We start from the raw sequence: 22,580 nt of genomic DNA, 5'->3' as shown, positions 1-22,580 counted from the left end.
TGAATATCCTTTTCATTCATATATGATTTGAATTATATAAGAGATAACACATACATTGACATATTCACAAGCTCTAAACCTAAATCTGTAACATGTGTTACAACCAAAGATATGATATGAAAGTAAAACATAATCAATGCCCTAAACGCTTATAACTTTCCAAGACGGTGCTTGGTTACAACAAAAGTAGATTTAAATCCAATACAGTTAAAGGCCCTTGGCTTGTACAAAACATATACAACAATCAAACAAAATGAAGCTCCTACTCCAAGTCCTCACAAGCTATTGCCTTAGCGAATGCATTTCATCAGCACCTAAACATGTTTTTTCTACATAGGGTGAGCCAAAGCCCAGTAGAAATAATCCAACACAGTATACGAATCTTAACAAATATATAAAATGATATGCATATGCAATACTTGTGTCAAAACATTTTATATCACTCTCCCAAAACCATGCCATGCCAAGGTTATCACAATTATGAAATCATTTCCTTTACAATAGAAGACAGGGCAGTGAATCACACTTTGGGAATTTCAAACAATTCCAACCTTTCATAGAAATTTCGTCCGTGGGAAACCGTAAACCGGCACCCATGTAAACGTAGGCTCTACAAGCACTACTATTGCCATTTCTTGAAAATTTTGTTCGCAGGATTGACACCCATGTATATGTGCGATTTTTAGGACTTTCACCATAGACACTCAGACCAACTTATTTTAACGTGATAATACATGCTTTCTAGATTCACACATTTTTCTCAAAACGATAAACATTTCCAATGCATAAAAATGAAAAAATACTTGATGAAAATAGATGAGACAATAGTTTCAATTCTACTAATTCTCATGCAATTTCTACAACAATCATAGCTATCCTCCACCGATAGTCCAAAACAGATATTTCTAAACATATAAACAATTTTCAATAAGGATAAACTTTTCAAATTTCAAGATGTGAGTGATAATATATATCCAACTCCACAATCCTTGTCAATATCAACCCAATTCCACATTTCCAAATTCAATTTCATTTATCCTTTAAAAACCAATATTTGATACATTTAGGGTAAAACCCTCATTCCTTTATAAACCAATTTCAAAGGTAAAAATCCACTAATTCATCATAACTCAACAATAAATACATTCTCTTAATCATTTCGAACAAGGCATTTGAAAACCCTTCTTTTGAAATCAAGCCAAACCCTAGGTTTATCCAAAACTCCTCCAAATCACAATGTTGTTTTATAAAGACAAATATATAAGTTAAAAATCATAAGAAAATGCGAAAAATCCTTACCTGAAGCTAAGAAGATGAGAGAAAAAGTGGAGGAACTTCAACAACGCCCAAACCCAACTTTGTTCTGATCAAAAAGAAGCCCACGACGTGCTCTACCTTTTTAACAAAAGGACATAGGTGAAGAACTCGACAGATCTAGGTGTATTTGTAGATAGAAGTAGAGGTTTAGAGAGAGATGGTGTAGATCTAGGGTTTCTAGATTGTTTAGAGAGAGAGATAGATATGAAAAAGTGATCTAAAAAGTGACTTTTACAGACTGATATACGCGTAGACCGCTCGAGCGCAAGAAGTGTCACTCGAGTGACCAGACACAATAAGTGTGATCACTCGAACTCAAAAAGTGACCGTTCAAGCGAAGAATACAAACTCTCAAAGTTTTACAAACAGACAACCATCGCTTGAGCTCGCGAAAGACCGTTAGAGCCAACACCGCTCAAGCGCAAGAATGATCACTCAAGTGAAGAATGCCAACTCCTAGTAGTTTTGCAGGCCTGCAAAAGTACTGAGAGTTCTCGAAGACCGCTCGAGTGCAAGAAGTGTCGCTCAAGCGAAGAAGCAAAATTTTGGGCAACAACAGTTTGAAAAACAAGCAACCAACATGTTCCAAATGTAACCAACACATTCCAATAGCCAAACTCAAAGAGGAATTAGGGGAAACAAGACATGAACAATCAAATAAGACAATGAAACCCGGATCCAAAACATCAAATGGGTTGAGTCTAAACCAGAATCGCTATACCTTTCAAATCTACTGAAAAAAGAAAAAAAAATCAAAATGAAAAATATATTACGAAGTTTGAATCGTAACATTAAAATCTCCACCGCTACTAGGTCGGCAGAAGATCGATAGAGGAAGATCGCCGACTGAAGAAGGTGGAGGAGGGAGATCGTCTTCAGACTTGGCGAACAATCCAATCGGAGCTCTGACTGGGCGACCTCGCCTTCGCCGATGTAGATTTGGTAGGGATCTCACCTTTGTAATTAAAGATATGTAGATATGTTGTGCTCTATTCCATCTCATTAACACGATGATAAAAGATCTGCAGATCTGGCCGACGGTAGAGTGGAGAACAAATGTCGACGAATCTGTAGATTTGAGAGGGAGAGATCAATTTATAGATCTATGTGGCACTACAACATGTTGGGTCTTAAATGACAAAATTTTTTTGTCTCTAAAGAGCTAATTTCGTCACTATAGATATTTGTGAGGAAATATTTTCGTCACTGGTTTGGTCATTGAATGTTTGTCACTAAAAACCACCGTGACGAAAAATAATTTCGTCACCAATGAAATTACTTCAGTGACGAAATTTTTTGTCACCAATAAAACAACATTTTGTCGCCAAAAATTCTCATTTTTGTCACCAAATAGTTATTCAGTACCATACTTATAACTTTAGTTGACGAATAAATTTGTCACACATGCTGATTATTGGTGAGGAAATAATTTCGTCATAGTAAGATATAAAGGTGACGAAATTTTTCGTCTTCAAAAGTCATACATGGGTGACGAAATATATTTCGTCACAAATATATATATATACATGACGAAATTTTTCATCTTCAAAAGTCATACATGGTTGACGAAATATATTTCGTCGCAAATATATATATATATATACGTGACAAAAATTTTCGTCTCCAAAAGTCATACATGGGTGACGAAATATATTTCGTGACAAAAATATATATACGTGACGAAATTTTTAATCACAAAATCAATGAAATCTTTCATATATAAGCTGCACTAAATTGTCACAAAATATTTATTAGTGACAAATAATTACTTTGTCATAATAACAAGTACAAATGACGAAAACAATTCGTCACTGAACTTGTTCCATATTTTATATTTCAATTTCAATTATTATTTCACAAATATCCCTACTCATATCCCAATAGCATTTTAAATTTACTAAGAAATCCACTTGCTATTATACACCACTCCACAAAAAAATTCACTAAACAATTTATGTAATAAATGAAAATATATCCATCAAACAAATTTAATAATAATCCATTAAGTATAATAAAATAAAACAAAAACCATCATAGCAAATTCCAAAATGAACTAATGTGGAGTCCACAAAAAAAATAACACTCAATCTTGATTTGCAACTAGAACTAAGTATTAGTTCAGGAAAAAAAAATTCAACACTTGATCTTGATTTGCAAGTACACTTCCAAAAGTCATCAAAAATCAATCTGTAAAGAAAATAAACAAGGGAAACATTAATATATTATCAATTACATCTAAACTCATATATAAGTAATTTTATTTTATAAACCAATTTAGTAGAAATACATATAACAATCCAAAACTTCAAGGAGTTAAGGTAATCCTGATGATAAAGCAACATGGTTAACCGAAGATGCCAAAAATTAATAATCATTTAATACATGAGGGAAAAAAGAAAAGTAAAGAGCAATAGAAAGAGCACATCCCAATAAGATGTAGTAATAAGATATTTTTTTCACTCGAAGTATTATTCATGTGACAAATATTATTACAAAAATAATAATTAAAAAAAGGCTTATGTGGCCATAAACAACCAGTGGAATGGCTCACCTGAACATACTGTACACCATTTATTTTTGTTGGTGTAGTAACTAACTCAAAGATGGAATTTCCATTGGATTTCCTGAAATCTAGAAACCTAGAGGAGCTATTTGTGGAATCTATGAACCTCCAAGACCCTGCATCTCACATGGCCAAATAAGTATATAATAAGATCAACAAAATCAGTACCAAGCAAATAGGATTTATAAAGTACCAAGCAAAGAGCATGTATTATAAAAGAAACTATAATTTTAATCTTTTAATATAAACAACCACCACCCAAAATGATGGCATGTACATTCTTGATGAGAACCAGGTCAAAAATTGCCTCACCATGTTAGACAACCACACGCAGAAAAACTTAAGCTACAAGGGAATGGACCCAATAATGTATAACAAGCTATTGTGTAACTCTCTAATGATCTTGGTGCATCTAAAGATAATAGGAAAGAAATGAAAGACGTTCCTTGAACATATAATGTAATTGTCAGAGGACATATAGGGTCAGATTTTGGAATGAACGTAGGCTGCCAGAAGAGAGGGATAGGGTTGCTCTTGAGGGAGAACTTGTTCAAACTCAGAATTCTGCAAGAGGTAACCTCCAAGTTTGGAGGTTTTGAGGTCAAGTACTAGTACACACAATTGATTGGAGATTGTAAGTATTTTTTCCTTGTAAAGGGATATCAAATCCAAACTAACATTGTGTTTATGTGTGTCTACGAGATGCCTGGGCATGTGTAAAAATATAATACGGCACGTCTGAATGGGTGCCCAACACATGCCTGGGCATGTGTAACACATGTCCAACATGGACATGGAACCTTTTTAGAAGAATCCATGCTTCTTAGATTTAGCTAGATTCTTGTACTTGTATGGGATGATAACATGTGCTTCCCTTGAAATGTCTACACGAGTTGTATCCACTTTTAGCACCTTTTGTAAATCTATCTCTTATTAATAAAAATACATAACCAAAAAAAAAAAAAAGAGTTAAGTATCATCAAAATTAAATCCCAGTCAAAACATTACTTGGTACCACGATCAATAAAAGTTCCATCCCATTAGGTTGTTTAACAAAAAATATTTCTTCCATTTAAGTGCATCTAAAGGCAACAAATATGTTTCCTATCACATGGAGGTTTTATATCACATTTTTGTGAAACAATTGCAAGAGAGCTACTAATAGTTACAGCCTATAGGCATTTAGATAGCTTCAATTTCACTTATTCACCAATAACAAAGATCAAATCTTGGTGAAGTAAGAACACTACAGAAAACTGCTATTAATTTCAGCTACTGTTTTTCTTTCCTATCCTAAATGATAACAATTGGTTTCATTTGGAACTCATGCAAGCCCAAGTTCCCTAACACCAGCAAAGACGTATCCTAATCCCTGTAGACACTAGACAACAAATTTATGTAGTGGGCCAGGCTTTTTGTTTCACATTTTTCCCCCACTTACTCTAACTCCTGTAATTTATTTGGTTTTTTCTCTGTTTTGAATATTTAGCATAAGTCCCATATCTTAAGGAACACTGTATTTCTATCATTTAAATCATTTCCCCACCCCCTCCCCCAATTTAAATCATTTATCTATTTTCATTAAGAAATTCAATAAAAATATATATTAACCTACAGAAAAAGGGGTCTTTCTTGGTATATGGAAGACTGGAAAGGATTTATTGATTTATTTATTTTTCTAGACATCCAAACATGCCAAATGTAATGAAGTTTAAGGCAGTTAAATCTGAAAATTTGGAATCAGTTTGTTTGTTTGTGTTTTTTTTTTTTTGTCTCCTGTTTGATATTTTTAGGAGCACTTAACTAGACTTATTTATCTATCGATAAATTTATCACTGTAAATTTAGTTATAAAAATAAGAGATTGATGATAAATTTATTAATAAGATTTAATGGGCAATACGTTCCAAAAGTAGGACCTATTGGTAATTTACCTATATTTTATGAGATTTAGCCGCTGTTGGCTTCCCTCTAAAATCTCCATTCATATTTCCATGCCAAATGTGCAGGAATAGGTCATATGGATGTGAGACGAGAAGTTCAGAAGAATAATAAATGTTGGCTACAAGAGTCTACTGATCTCCAAGTGGTGATGCAGTTCTAATTCATATCATAATAAACTTCTTCCACTCAAAGCATCACTTTATCCTTAAATTTCATTATTACATGCCACCTATGCAAGAAGGGAGAATATGGATTTTACACATGGAATGAACATGGATGCTAATTGTCAACAAGATGAGTATACTTCTCTAAAGGTCTATACCATTGTCACTCCGGATTCTACTAATGTTTGCGAAGAGGAGGTGAATGCCAGTTATTACAAACCATATCCTCTAGAAATCCTTGATCATGTGAAGATTAACGATACACTTGAAAGTCCAATATCAACTATAAAAGGTGTTCTGAAGGGTTCCAAGGAAAAGGATTTGAGTTTTAATAAAGAGGAGCTAAGAAAAGTTGAAGAAAGGTTGAAACTTGAATTTATCGAATTCTATCAGAAGCTTTTTCTCCTAAAGAATTACAGGTAATAAACCGAACATGGTCAATGAATTCGGTTGTGGAAAGATGTTCATGGTTTTTTATTTTTATTTTTATTTCTCATTTTCACATTTTCCCTTCTGACTTGTCAATTATTATATACTTGTTTTGCAAATGAATGAACCAGCTTTATGAACCTCTCAGCATTTTCCAAGATCATGAAAAAATCCGAGAAGGTTAGAATTTGAATTAAATGACCCAGATAGTTCTTTCTTCTGTCAACTCATAGATCACTTGTCATGCTACTAGTAAGCATGAATAAAGACGACTGAAGTAAAAAAAGGCAAAGGAGTGATATTAGTTAAAAGATAAATGAATCCTACTAAAACGAATAAGTAGAATGTCAAACTGAAAGAAAAGATAAGTGTATAAAGGTGACACTCCTTTACTGAATTTACTTTTATAAACTATGACTCCTGGAAAAAATAGAAAAATGAATAAATAAAGTAATGCTTGCAATGTGAACTGACACCGTAATTCAACGAAAGTACCTGGGAGTTCTGAACAAGAACATCAATGGACGCAAGATAAGGAGCTACATTAAGGGTTTTGTTGATAAAGTGAACACGATCTTGAATTTTTTTCTCTGCCACAAAGTTACGCACAATAATTCAACGAAAGTACCTGGGAGTTCTGAACAAGAACATCAATGGACGCAAGATAAGGAGCTACATTAAGGGTTTTGTTGATAAAGTGAACACGATCTTGAATTTTTTTCTCTGCCACAAAGTTACGCACAAAATGAAGTGGTTCATTCAACATAGGAGAAAATAGCTTTGTGATTGAAGATACTAGGAGTAACTAGTTTGCAAAAACCATCACTTTTTACTAGATTGAAACAGACGGGGATTCTATGAGCACAAGCATTGACGAATGAAAATTTCTACTGACTTGTGCATCAGACACCAAAGAAAGGTTTGCCTAATGAATAGTACATATAAAGAGAAACATTATCGTGGATTACTAAAATAGTTATGTGAATTGTTGTCAATTGAAAAAAGAATGGCGTCAATAATTTCAAATAATTCAAATCCTACAAATTAACAAAACTCATTACAGAATTACCTACAATGTTGCTTAAATTTTCTTAAGGGAGGAGTTGACTGCATGTGGGAGATACAAGATAATGCATTAAAATACAGGACATCTAACAAAAGAAAGGGAATTTCTGTTACTTAGCAAATTAGCAATTCTGGGATGAATTTAGACCATGTCTAGCAGGGACATCATTATCATTCATCATTCATTACAAGAACCAAGGATGTGAAATGCAAAACAAGGACATCATTGTAATTTATCAGTCATTATCATTACAATAACTTTGTGATTGGGGGGGGAAGGTGAATCAGATTTTATAATTGTCCAATCCTGCTGCTCCTTAAAAAAAAAAAAAAAAAAAAAAAAAAAAAAAAAAAAAAAACAAACAAACAAACAAACAAACAAACAAACAAACAAACAAACAAACAAAACAAAACAATAAAGAAAAAACTAGCCATTGTGGCATTTTATCAAACAGCTAGCAGATCCATAATCAGAAGCATGAGACTTTACTGTATGTAGAATCACCAACAATTCATTCACTTCAATGATTATATTGGGTAGAATATGAATATCATAATCAAAATACATAACATATTAAGCATTATGTTTTCTATATTTTTTTCCCAAATTAAAATCATTCAAGTTGTTCATGGAACCCTTTAAAGTAGAGAAGTTTTGGAGAGGTTAGAATTAACAAACGGAATGACTTTAATCTCATCTTAACAATGAATTCCATTTACGCAAAAACGTCCGAAGACAGAGTGAAGGTAGAGAATGAGAAACCCAGAGACCTGAAGAGGGAGAGAGAGAGAGGGGTAGAGAAAGAGAAACAGAGACAACAAACTGACCTAAAACTCACGATGGTGCTGTAGCTTGATGTCGGTGCAGGATAAACTCACGGTGTGGAGGATGAACCGTCCTCACGGTGGAGGATGAACTCACGGTGGTGGATGAACTGTCCTCACGGTGGAGTATGAACTCACGGAGGTTCTTACAGCTTTGTGAAAGAACTACAGATACATTAGGGCACAAAGGGAGTTGAAAAGTTTTTTTGGTACTGAAATTTTGATATTATTCAATTTAGGCGCTAAATCAGAATTTTTTTTTGACGTCTTCGTTTTGGGTATGTAAAGACAGAAAAATATGAAAAAAAAATAAAAATAAATCATAATTCATAAATTGGGAGGTAATGTGAAACTATTCCCACTAAAAAATAAATCTGTGTGTTTTATGAAATTTTTTAGTTCAAATTTGTAATTTATTGCAGAGAGAGAGATGAGGGGAAAACTGATAAACAAAAAAAAAAAAAAAAAAAAAAGAGCGCAAAAAATTAGTAGTCTATTTTTTTTCATTACTGCTTAATTTGTCAAGATTTTCCTTCCAAAATTAGTGACGAAATAATTTCCTCACTAAAAGGTCTCAAAATATTAAAAATTTCTAATGACGAAAACATATTTCTCACCAAATAATCTTAAAATATTTAAAATCAAGTGTTTTTTTTTAAAATATAAAATTATTGGTGACGAAAATATATTCCTCACTAATAATTTTATAATTAATAACAAATTTTTTTCTCACCGAAAGTCTCAAAATTTTGGCGCCACCAAAAAAAATTACCAGAAAAACTTTCAACGACGAAACTTAATTTTTTCTCACCTAAAAGAAGCATTTATTGATGAAAATAAATTTTGTCGCCTATTATTTTTATTTTTTTATTATATGTGACAAAATTTTATAATTTGTCACGAATTGTTCTTATTTAGCGACGAAATTTATTTTCTTCACTACTTTTCGTCACCATAGGTTACTTTTGTTGTAGTGTGGCTTTTGGGCCATGGCGGCAGCAACGAATGATGGAAGATGATGGGAAGAGGCGACAGAGAAGGTGGTGGCAACTTGGAGAGAGAGAGAGAGAGAGAGAGAGAGAGAGAGAGAGAGAGAGAGGGAGGGTGGCAACGAAGGTAGAGCAGATGGTAGAGTCGACGACGAAGAATCGACGGAAGACAGAGCGGTAACAGAGAAGCTCAGATCTACAGCTCACATCGAGGTATGAAGCGGCAATGCAAGGTCGACGGCAACTCCAATGTTGCAGCAATGGCAGTGGCACAGTGGAGGAGAGAGAGAAAGAGTGAGAGAGTAGAGGAAATACATATATATATATATATAGAGAGAGAGAGAGAGAGAGAGAGAGATGAAGTGTGATTTGTTCGGTTTTGGACTGTATATATGATATATATATAAGGAAGGATATGTTGGTCATTATTCTTAAATTTGTCTTTTTGGACAAAATATTTCAATGCCTAAACCTTTGAGGAAATAAAATTAAAATTTAAACTTTTGGACTAATGGCCATTAATTAAAGTAGTTGTATTTCTAATTCCTACAGAAAGATTTGATGTTTGAACTTACATTGACTTAACTAGTTAAATTGTCAACATTTTACGGAGCAAAAAAAACAAAGATTAAATGGAAACAATGTGACTAATAAAAAATAATTAATGAATTAAATTAACAACTTATTATACTCAATATTAACCGCTGAAATTAGGGTGAGACTAAAAATAACTTGTAATAATAACAAATGAATTTATGTCAAAAGAAAAAGGCAAAGTGACCCACCATCACTCATTCTTTGGCTGTATATAAAGGAAGGTGGGTGAGTGGGGCTTTATTGGCATCTAACCGCTCCCGTGATCACTACTTCTTACTTTTGTAACTTGGGTGGTTTCTCCCTCTCTTTTTCTTTTCTTTGTTTTTTTTTTTAAATAAAGCAGCTGATGGGAAGGAAACCTTGCTGTGACAAATTTGTGGTGAAGAAAGGACCATGGACAGCTGAGGAAGACGCCAAACTCGTCAGTTTCATCCTCACCAATGGCCACTGCTGCTGGCGTGCCGTTCCGAAGCTCGCTGGCCTCCGCCGCTGCGGCAAGAGCTGCCGCCTCCGCTGGACTAACTACCTCCGCCCTGACTTGAAGCGTGGCCTACTCAACGAGGAGGAAGAGAAGTTGGTCATTGATCTTCATGCCCGCCTCGGCAATAGGTCTCATTTCTCTTTCATTATTCTTTTGAATAATTTTATATGTACCACACTTTTACTTTCTAGAATTTACTCGGAATGAAATTATGTAAATTCGGAATGAAATTATGTGTGGAATAAATTTAAATTATAAGATTATAATTTTAAGTAATATTTAGATAAATAATAATTTTGAATAATTTCTGAATAGATAAGTGAGTTTATATTATTTATTCTTTTCTCACCATAAACTCTATCAACCAAGAAAACAAAAAATAAAATAAAACAAAACAAAAACTTATTTAGAGATTTGCATGGGGGATGTGGATTTGATTTCAGAATTTTACAAATTTAGAATTTTTAGTGAGAATTTTACGGACTTATCAATTTATGATTCATATTTATTTTATACATGACCACACATTGTACTAATTTAGGTCTCGTTTGTCCACCTTTAGTTTATTCAAAAAAGTTACTATAAATTGTTACATCACTTTTTCTACTTTTTTGTACATCTTTTCCTAAAAAATCAAAAAGTTACTAAAATATCTTACTCCCAAACGAGGCCTAATCTTCACCACAAAATCTTACTCTGCATCAAAATTTGGCACATCTTCTGTGTCTATAAATTATTTGATTTGATTTTGTCATCGTAAGGCTCGATTATAGATGAATCTTGGTTATAGATTATAAATTTGGGTAATATTTTAATTTTATTTTTGGGTTTGTAGAACTGCCGATTGTTCCCTCAATATTTAAGTACTGTTATACAAACTCAATTTTTCTATATAATTTTTGTTGAGAGATTCTCAATTTTTGTTCATAATTTTTAAATCATGAGAATGTTTGTTCTCATTTGATTTTAAATTAAAACACTTAGATAGCGTTTGATACCGTTTACGTTGTTGGTTTATTTTTATAAAAATTTTATAAACTGATTTTTGTTTATTTTTAAAAAAAAAACATAAACTACAAATGCGTTTGATTTAAATAAAATATTTGAAAATTTTTAAAAACATAAACTAAAAAATATGTTTGTTTAGCCTAAAATATTTATATTTATTATTTATTATTTATGACAATAAGATCATACACATTATAATTGAAAAAAAAAATTAATTAAAAAAATTAATTGGAAAAAAAATTATTAGTCAAATTTTTAAATTTCTGTTTAATAAACAACGTAAACTCATTTTTTGAGTTTACGTTTTTTTCTCAAATTTATAAACTAAGACAGCCATTTATAAACTAAAAAAAATTATCAAATAAGTTTTTATGACAGTTTTTAAAATTTTTATAGATACAAACTGAAAACGAAATGATTATGAAACAAGTCTTATTACAAGAATTTATAATTTGTAGATTGACAAGTGTATTTGAGAGTATGATTAGCAAATTTTAAAATGATTATACATTTGTTCATGCATTATGCATTACTTAATAAGTGCCCTAAGAGCCCAAATTATCCAAATCTTTTTGAAAATATTTTGCAACATTAGTCTGGATGATTTTTATTTTTTATTTTATAAAAATTCAATTTGCAAATTATTTATGGGAAAAATATTTTAGAATAATGTTTGAGGGCCCGAAATTAGTGGCTCGAATTTGGCTCAAAACCCAAAACGACGTCGTTTTGGGTTTTGATTTTTTTTTTTTTTTTTCTTCTTCTTCCTTCCTCTTCTTTCTTTTCTTCTTCTTCTTCTTCGTTTTGAACCTAAGAAGCAGAGGCGAGAGAGAGAAACAGAGGGGAGAGGTGGGAGCTCGTCGTCAGTAGTTGGCCAATCGTCGCAGCTCGTCGGTCGTCGGCCGATCGTCGCCTCTGCCTCTGCCCGCCTCCACCTCTGCCTCCCTCCGCCTCCACCTCCAGCCCTATTTTTAGGGCCCCCTCCAATTATGCTTCTCCTTCTCTTCTTCTTCTTCTTCTTCTTCTCAAATTCGAGCCAAATTTGGCTCGAAACCCTTTCGGGCTCTGTAGCAGAGCTGAAGATTTTAATGGCACAAAAGTGTAGGCATAGCTATTTTAGCACAAATGATTGACATATATTGAAGTTTCTTGTGCACGTTCCCATGGATCTTATTTCTTTAGTTACTCTTGTTTGTTCCATTTAAGTGATATTGAGGGTTGTTTTGGGAATAGACTATTTTAATAATTTTTTTACTTTTTGATTAAAAGATGTTCTGAAAAAAATTAGTATGTTTGAGATATTTTTTGACTTTTTACAACAAAAAAAAATGTACAAAAGTAGAGGAAATAAAATTTTTGACTTTTTTTGTATAATTTTTTAACTTTTTAATTATTATCCAAACTTCCCAAACTTAGCTTGAGACTCATCAATTAATATTTCTTTAAAGCTCTGTTTCTTTTTCTTTTCTTTTCTTTTCTTTTCTCTACAAAATAACCCCTTTTTTTATGTTTAATTCCGTCTTTAAAACTAATGCACTAATAGTTTTATTGATGGTGGCACTACAAGAATTTTCACATTTTGCGACCACTTTTACCGACTAAAAAAATTTTGGTCGCAAAAAAATTACATTTAGCGACCAAATATTAATTAGTCACGAATGATCATTATTTTTGGCGACCAAATATTATTGGTCGTAGAAGGTTATATTTTGGCGACCAAAAAATGAGTTGGTCGCAGAAAGTGGTATACTTTTGCAGACCAACTATAAATTTGGTCGCGGAAGGTCACATATTTTTTGGCGACCAAAAATTTAGTTGCGAAAAACTTATTTTCAGCAACCAAAAAAAATTAGTCGACAAATTAGTACTTTTAGCGACTAATATTTTAGTCGCCGTTGATTGAGATTTGGCTACTAAAAATTTTTGTCGGCGAAAGTACCTGTTTTTGCGACTAATTTGATCTTTTGGTCGCCAAAAGTTTGGGGGGAAATTTGAAACGTGGGGCGGGAATTGAATTTCAGAAAAAAAAAATTAAAGCCTGATCTCCCTTGTCTCTATCTAAAAAAAGCCCTAATCTGTGTCTCTCTATGTTGGCCCGCCCCTCTCTCTTTCTGTGTTCTCTCTCTCAATCGATGCCCACTCTCTCTAGCTCACCGAAGTCCCTTACCACCATTGCTCACGTCCGTCGCACATCGCCATCGACATCGCCCTCTGTCTAATGGACTCCTCATTTCTGGGCCGTGGAAGCAGGGTTGGAGGGTGAGATACGAAGGGAACGAGTGGGATTCGGAGACCTTGAAGGTTTTTGTGGTCCTCCATTCGCATAATGACCCGGGTTGGAAGCTCACTGTTGAGGAGTATTATGATCGACAGTCGAAGCATATTCTTGATACCATCGTCATGGCTCTTTCGAAGGTGATCTAGGTTTAATTTTGGGGTTTGAAATGTTGTTCCTTGATCTGAATTCAGTTGGGTTCTGTTTGTAAACTGAGTTTAATTAGTTAGTACTAGTTGCTTGATCTTAATTTTGTTGGGTTTTACTGATTTCAAAGGTGATCTGGGTTTAATTTTGGGTTTGAAATGTTCTTTATTGATCTGAATTCAGTTGGGTTCTGTTTGTGAACTGAGAGTTTAATTAGTTAGCAGTAGTTGCTTGATCTTAATTTTGTTGGGTTTTACTGATCTTGATTATTGATGAACAATGATTCTGCTTTTGATCTAGCTTAACTATAGTGCCGGTAAACTTACTGAGAAAAAAATTATACTTCATGCAAAAGAATCTAATGGTCTTCATTACGGAATAAGATACTTCCACACAAATTCACATTTTTGGTTGAATTTTGACAAATTATATATTTCATCAATTATTGGACCAAGTGAATTGGATGTAAGTGATGAAAAAAACGTCTGTAATATATAGTAGAGTAATTTCACAAATGATTTTTTAGATACTCAGGCATTTAGTTTATTGGATGAGAAAATATATGCAAACTTGTTGGCTTTGAAAACTACTAATGGAACTAAAAGGTGAGAGGCTCACTAGCAGGTTTCCGTTACCAAATGCTCTCTCTCTCAAGAATGTTCAATCTAGTAGTTTAACAAATGATTTTTTGGGGACTCAAGCATTTAGTTTATTGGATGAGAAAATATGCATACTTGTTGGCTTTGAAAACTACTAATGAACCTAAGAAGTGAAATGCTCACTAACAGGTTTTCTCTCTCTCTCTCTCTCTCTCAATTATGGTGTGTGTCAATTGCCTTGAACTTAATTGGGGTTGGATTGCTAGTTTATTGATATTATCTTTGCCTAGTCTATGGCAAAAAGTTATTAATGTTGAATGCTATACTAATTAACATTCTTTGAACTTGGATTTGTAGGATCCTCGCCGCAAATTTATATGGGAGGAGATGTCTTATTTGGAAAGATGGTGGAAGGATGCCTCAGAAACTAAAAAAGAATCTTTCATCAATCTAGTGAAGAATGCAGAGTTAGAAATTGTTTGAGGTGGGTGGGTGATGAATGATGAGGTAAAATCCGCAAACATGTGGATAGTTTGAACTTGCGTTTTTCACCTCTAGGCTTCCTTATAAATTTATTTAGGGTGTGGGTTTGAATGCAATTTCATGAAATGCAGTTCTATTGGCTATTGTTTTGTGCAAGCTAATTCATCACCATCTTCAAATCAATCAGAGAATGTGCATTGCCATGCTTGTGGGGCACTAAAAAATTGCCACTATTGTGCTATATTCTTTCTCTGATGTACTAACTCCTAGTGCTCTGACTGCAATTTATGAAAACTTTATTCAATGTCTTTGTCTCTGACTGGAATTATACATCTGAAAATCATAATACTAAGATTGAATGAAGTTATTTGCATAATCTTAGACTTATGCCAAGGGCTAAAGGAACTGATCTTTCATTTGTTCTCTCAGGATTGTTGGGCAATTGTATATTGAACAAGCTTGACTTACTAAATTTGAGACAACTTTTTGCAGGCTAATTCACATTATTTTGCTATCATTGAACAGGTATTGAACTCCCTCTTCATAGGTTTTGTATAGACATAAAATTTTTGGTATCTAAATTGAGTAGTTAATGCATTGAACAATCTACATATAGTTTTTTGATCTAAGGCCTTATGGTGCTTTTAACTAAAGTAGGCTATGTAGATTGCTTTGCATGAGGAGATTATTAATAGAAATGATTATGTTGGTCTGATTGTCCCCTATACGAGTATATGACGAGTATATGAATTGTAGATTGCTTTACATACCAAACACAAGCTTTTAAGTGGTATACGAGTATATGACGTTGAGATATATATATATATTTTTTTTAACCTTGTGTTTGGTATGTAGTCTCACCAAAGGTTTTTGATCCTTGTTACTAAGTACATCATCTTTCCTAACATTTTTGGGCACCCTCGTGCTTCTACCCTTCTGATGGAAAATTGAGCCTTCCATGGAAATTTGATAACCCATGTCAGAATGTGAAATCAGATGATGTTTCCTATTTGTCATGTGCATAGAATCTTAATTTTCTGTTTGGTTATTCATCTACCATGGCATATCTTCTTCGTCGCATGGGCTTTGAGAACGTGCTTATACAGAGGACCCATTATGATTTGAAAAAGGAACTGGCTTTCTCTAAGAATTTGGAATACATATGGCGCCAAAACTGGGATTCTGAGGAGGCTCTTCAAGTGTATGACATAAACGGACTACCAATAATGAAGGAGTAAGTCATATTATGTATAAAAGGCTATCATGTAGGACTTTGTGAAGTAAATGACAATGAAATGCAATTTAGCAGTTTGCACATTTTCAGTTTACAAATTGCTTCACTAAGGAACAGGGATGTGTATGGGTCGGTTTGGTTTGGGTGGGCAACTAGCAGAATCAAACCAAGAAACCTTGGCTTGGTTAGGGCTACTTAATATTGAACTATCTATACGTTAATAAATTGAACAAATTAAAGGATGGTATTGGATTCATTAGCCAGTCTTGACTTTCGGTAGTTATGAGTATTTTGTTTAGAAGTTCATTGATCTACATGTATTGGACAGGTCTCAATACCAAGCCAACGGCGTTATGTAGGGTACTGGGAGGATACACTTTCTATTCCTAGGGGAGTTGATCATGGCCCTCCATCTGTGAACTCGCCTGAACCATGTAGCAGAGAATTGGTTCGAATTCGACTTTATGACACGGTTAACACTGGCTCTGTCTTCTTTGTGGTCTCAGAGTTACAAGAGGTAAGTGCATTCCACACTTTTGAGAAAGTAAATGATATACTAAATTAGAAGTGCATCTAGCTAGAAATCCCAAAATATAGGATGCTGGAAATCCCAAAAATAACTTAATGAAGATGGTCAACATAAAGACTTCACCATGTTCCTTGGGTTTGTTGTTTATATATGCATGTATATATGTTAAAATGCTACTGGTAATGCTTATAAAAAAAATCTTGATTCTCTAGATTTTCTAATTTTTTATTGAGAGTTAACCATGGCTTGGGTTTTCAATTCTTTATTGATGGTTTTCTATATTGTAAAAATTGACTTAGAGAATGCATTATACTGAAAGTGGCACAACTTTTGTGCTCTTGCCATTTTCTTATTAATTTCAAGTGGGATAGCTTGAATTGTTATGTGATACCTGAGATCATTTAATAGTGTTCATGAGTCAATCATAATATTTTTGAATTTAAGCTTGGTTATCTGCTTTGGTTTATGAAATTTGATTGGAGTTTCCTCACATTCATTTTAAATAGGTTCCTGGTCAGCGGTATTGTCCACCCGTGCAAGTGTTTAAGAGTTGCTGCAGAGAAGTTAAAAAAGGTTGTGTGAGACCAAACAGCTCCCGGTATTATCTCTCTTTTGTTGATCAATGTGGAGAGGGGAATCGATCAGAACCAGTAGAACCTCATCTGGTAGTCCAAATGGACACAGAGAGTTCTGTACTGTACCAGAAAACCTGCCTTGACTATTGTTTTGAAAAACCAATAAAGGTGAGAAATTTATAATACATTCACATACGTAAAGAGCATTGTCCACCGACTATTGTTGTTGCAGCCATTGCCTCACTTAAAGAGCAGGTGGAGGGAATACAGGAAATCAACCTGTCAGGTGGAGGGGATACAGGAAAAACCAATAAGTGTATACTATCAGATGTTTTGAAATGCCTTGGTGACAATAAAAAACATATGAGAGAAAGCACTCTGACTACTTTAGATGCTTGGCTTGCTGCTGTTCATCTCGACAAAATGGTTGGGTTCCAATTTCTCTATTTCGTTTATGCATTAATTAATTTTATATATTTATCATGCTTCTCTGATAAATTTTCCAATTCTGTTTCTTTATTAGGTGCCTTACATTACTACTGCTTTGATGGATGCGAAGCTTGGCACGGAAGGGCACAAGGATCTTTTTGATTGGCTATCAAGGCAACTTAGTGAATTAAGCAATTTTCCTGATGCTGTAAATCTGAATTATGTATTATTTCAAATTGTTATGCTAGATGGATGTGACTTGTGAATGAAAACTCAGAATAGTTGTATTGTGTCGAATGTTAATGAATTATGTATTGTGTCGAATGTTAATGATTCAGTTAATTTGAATGATACTTTAAAATTATAGGTTTGTTATGGATTGAATGAATTATTAGGAATTACAGGTGTATTGTTTTCCTGCTTTGGTGACCAATTTATTAGTCGCGACAAAAAAATAATTTTTTTTCGCAAAAAATGACAATTGCCGACCAAGAGTTTTGGTCGCAAAAAATACATCTATTGCCGACCAAAACAGCTCTTGGTCGTGGAAACTTACTTTTGTCGACCAAAAGTTTTGGTCGCGAAAAGTAACAAATGGCGACCAAATTTTTTGGTCGCGAAATGTGACAATTGGCGACTAAGAAATTTGGTCGGGAAAATATCACTTTTCGCGACCAAAGTGTTTTAGCGACAAAATGAATTAGTCGCGGTAATTAAATATTTAGCGACCAAAAATTTAGTCGGTAAATCCAACTTTTGCCGACCAACCAAAATTTTGGTCGCGAATTAATTTTGCCGACCCTCAATTGGCGACCAAAGTAGCGACCAAAAAAATTGGTCACGGATAACTTTTGCTGACCAAAAATTGACTTTTAGCGACCAATTTTTTTACTGCCAAAAGTGTTAATTCTTGTAGTGTGGTGGTGGCAAGGTAAAGGTGGAGGCAGTGGGGTAGTGGGGTGATGGGGTGGCGGTGGTAATGGCAATAAGGTGGAGGTGGTCAGATGGTGGTGGCGGTGGGATAGTGGTGAAGGTGGTAGCAGCGGTGGCAAAAGTGGTTTGGTGGCAACAAAGCTGACAGTGATGGTAGTAGTGGTGGCGATTTGTTGATAGAGGTGATGGTAATGATGATGATACGTAAAGAGTACTTCTTCCATTCCAAAATATTAATCCATCGTTTCATTTTTTGTTGTCCCAAAAAAATATTAGTTCATTTTCAAAAATTAAGCACTAAAATGATACAAATTTCTTATTTTACCTTTCTTTTAAATTCATTGATTATGATAATTGATGTTCAAAGGATAATTTTGTAAAGTTAATATTTCTGAAATGTAATAGTTGTAAAGGTTGAATTCCCCAAAAATAACTAATATTTTGGGACGGATTGAGTATATATATGTTCACTATTTTTAGTGATGCAATTCTGAGTATGGCACTAGATTAATTAGTATTTATATTTTTTAATAATATGGGTGGGAAAAACTAGTCGATAATAAAGTGTTTAACAAAGTGAAGAGTAGTAATGCAGCATGGATCTGCAAAATAAAACTGAGCAAAGTTAAGACATACTTCTTTTTAAGGGTCTGTATTTCCAAGCTTTAATTAAAAAGTTTTTTGGTAGGTAGTTTAGTTGAGTTAACCCAATTATGTTATGCCAACCCAAATTGGGTTAGGCCTGCCCTATGTTCAAATTTTTCTCCCACAAATAACATGACATTTTGGGTTTATTTTTTAGGTGGTCAAAGATAGCATCAAGGTTGCCTGGAAGAACAGATAACGAGATCAAGAATCACTGGAACACTCACATAAAGAAAAAACTCATTAAAATGGGCATTGATCCCATTACACACGAACCACTCCATCAAGAACCAGACCCAATAATAATCTCTCAACAAATGCCTCATTCACCTTCTAATAATAATAATAATAATTGCCTGAATTCGGAAAATTTCAATTACAGTACCGGTCAGGAGTCCCCTGAAAATGCCAACAACCAAACAACCTCCAATGACAACCTTACCTTCCCGCGAAAAAATTTGACCAGCTATGAAACTCAAAAGGATGATGATGACGACCCATTAATGAGTTGCATTCAATCTGAAACATTTCTTGATGATGCATTCTGGAACTTTGCTAATACTTCGAGAGGAGATCAAGATTACACTGAGTTTGGATTGTCTTCTTCTTCTTCTTCATCTTCATCAGAGGATTGTAACTCTACATGGTTGTTGGATTATAATGATTTTGATTTTGATTTGGAGTGTTTCAACATAGACATGAGCACATTTGAAGTGGATGCGACCATTAATTAGCCTGCACTTTATCACTAAGCCCACAATAAACCAATAAGAAGGTGACAGCTCTTCAGCATTGGAAATGTTCAGAAGCTATTTTGTTGTATATTATGAAGTACCAAAAGCCCACCCCGCTCTAAAGAGATGTGTGGTTGAAACTACTCTGATAACATCGTAGTACCTTCGCATGTGAAGATGATGCAGAAGATGTTAATAATGTGTAATTAAGGATGTCTTTGGACACCTAACGGAAACTACAATGATAGCATCGTAGTACCTTCTCATGTGAAGATGTTGCAGAAGATGTTGGTAATGTGTAATTAAGGATGTCTTAGGACACCAAACGGTAAATAAAGTAAAAGATATGTTATGTATTAACAAAATTTGTAGAAGTTGTTGATAACGTGTAATTAAGGATGTCTTTTGGACACCAAACGATAAATAAAATAAAAGATATGTTATGTATTAACCAAATTTATAGTGTAAATTTAAATTTAGTATGATGGGCTACACCTATAATAAATTTGATTTACTTCAAATTTTAAATATCTTTTTCAATATTTTTTTAAGTACGCAATATTATTATAATACATTAATCGTTTACGAATTGACTATTTTAGTGACTTTTTGATTTTTTAAGAAAAGACGTGTTGAAAATTAGAGAGAATGATATAATAACTTATAGTCACTTTTTAACTTTTTTGGCTAAAATTATTCATTGCCAAAGGTCATATAAATAGGGAAATTTTAAGGTACGCATGCATCTTTAGTTACAATTTTTGTGGTTTTTGTTATTGATGTAGAGTGTTTGGCCGTAAAGTTTCTAGAAGTCATGGACAAACAAGGCAAAGGTTGTTGGAATATGTGTGAATATAAAATCTCATATCGAATAAAGAGTAAAAGAGATGTATCTTAATATATATTAGATAGACTCTCTACTTGTAGGCTTAAATTTTTAAGTGGGTGTGAGTTTCAAATAATATAGATTGAGCATTGATAGGGCATTAGTGGACTCTGGGAGTTTCTTCCTAATGAATTGAGTCAGTGTTGCTATGCGCTTGTGAGCTTCCTAATTCCCTAACAAATGGTATCAGAGTCGATAGTAGATGATCTATTAATGGACTCCTCTAGACCATTGAAGTTGGTGGGCTTGGGCTTAGGCTTAGGCTTAGGCTTGCACAAAAACTCTTTATAAAGTAAGAAAAAACCATGGTGACTCTTGATGGAGTAAAAAGAAAATTCCTGGTATATATAGAGGTTAGACTGCGACTATGTGGCTCTCTTAATAAAGTATGGTGGCTTATGATTGAGTATGTATAGATGGCATGGATTGGACTTGATGTTGGAGAGTTATAAGTCAGGACTAAGGGGGACTGCATATGATCTATGATGAACTTGCGGATGATAGATCAAGACTCGAGGAATAGCAAGGAAAGGCCAATGTTTTGTTCGCACGTGAGAGAGAGATTGTTGGAGCATATATGAAGGTAAAGTCGTACATCGGATAAAGAGTAAAAGAAATGTATCTTAATATACATTAGATAGACTCTCGACTTATAGACTTAAGCACTTAAGCTTTTAAGTAGGACAAGTTCTAAATAATATATGTTGAGCCTTAATATGGCATTTGTAGACTTTGGAGTTTAGTGTTGTTGTACACTTGTGGGCTCCCTAATTTCCTAACAAAGGCAAAAGACACGAGATAACACATGCTCGGAATGATGTAGAATTTGGTAGAGACATGGAAAATGGCGTCACGATCAATACCCATCGCTTTTCCATGGTGTACGATGGATTTCATCTAAACTTCACTGTTTAGGCCTCTAAATCTGTGATTTTGTCATTCTTGAAAAGATTTGTTTTGCTAATTACTTAGTTTTGGAGAATCCATTTGAGGCTAGATTTTTTAGAATATGTAATTTTTATTCTAGTTTCTAGATTTCAGCTTAACTAATATTTCTATTTTTGGTAAATTTCGTATTGTCTTTGATTTAGGCTTTGACAAGCAAGTTTTACCTTTTCCTAATTATTTCTTAGGAAAAATCCTTGATAAATCCAGATTCCCAACCCTATAAGTCATTGAGGACAAGGGATGGATCTGTTGAGGATATAAGGACCACTTTTTTGAATTTATTGGTCAAAAGTCTATTAACAGAATTAGTTTCATAAATGCCACATATATGTTCAATTTTTTTTTTTAACATATCTGTTCAAATTTTTATTTTATCTGTTACAAAATATTTGTTACAATTTTTTATCCAGTTTTTTTATCTATTACAATTATTTTAATATATTTGTCCTGGTTTTTTTCTTATCTGTGCAAATCGAATCTATATGTCCTAATATTTTTTTCTTTATCTATACCAATTTTTTTATTTGTACAAATTCAATCTATATTATCTGTATAGGATTTGTACAGATAGACATATACGGTGCAAACACACATACTCTCTCTCTCTCTCTCTCTCCACAACCGCTATTAATGGCTACTTTAATCTCCACACCCCTCGTCCGTGTAAACCCATCTATATCCATATATGTATATATCTTCATCACCACCATACCTATCAAAATTCACAATACCCATTATCAAAAGCATACACAAAACAATCAAAATCACATTCGCATACCATT

The 22,580-nt window shown here is 33.6% G+C and overlaps 1 protein-coding gene across 1 annotated transcript; it reads left to right on the top strand.

Annotated features, from left to right (window-relative positions):
* The first annotated feature begins 10,157 nt into the window (after positions 1-10,157).
* Positions 10,158-20,095, top strand: LOC114288419 (transcription factor MYB17). Its single transcript, XM_028231921.2, has 2 exons — positions 10,158-10,501; positions 19,388-20,095. Exons 1-2 carry the CDS (start codon positions 10,239-10,241, stop codon positions 19,962-19,964), a joined length of 840 nt encoding a protein of 279 aa, XP_028087722.2. The 5' UTR covers positions 10,158-10,238; the 3' UTR covers positions 19,965-20,095.
* The last annotated feature ends 2,485 nt before the right edge of the window (positions 20,096-22,580 follow it).

Source organism: Camellia sinensis, chromosome 1 (assembly GCF_055761805.1).
Source record: "Camellia sinensis isolate YWXY chromosome 1, ASM5576180v1, whole genome shotgun sequence".
NCBI lineage: Eukaryota > Viridiplantae > Streptophyta > Magnoliopsida > Ericales > Theaceae > Camellia > Camellia sinensis.
This window is presented reverse-complemented; position numbering and strand designations above follow the sequence as displayed.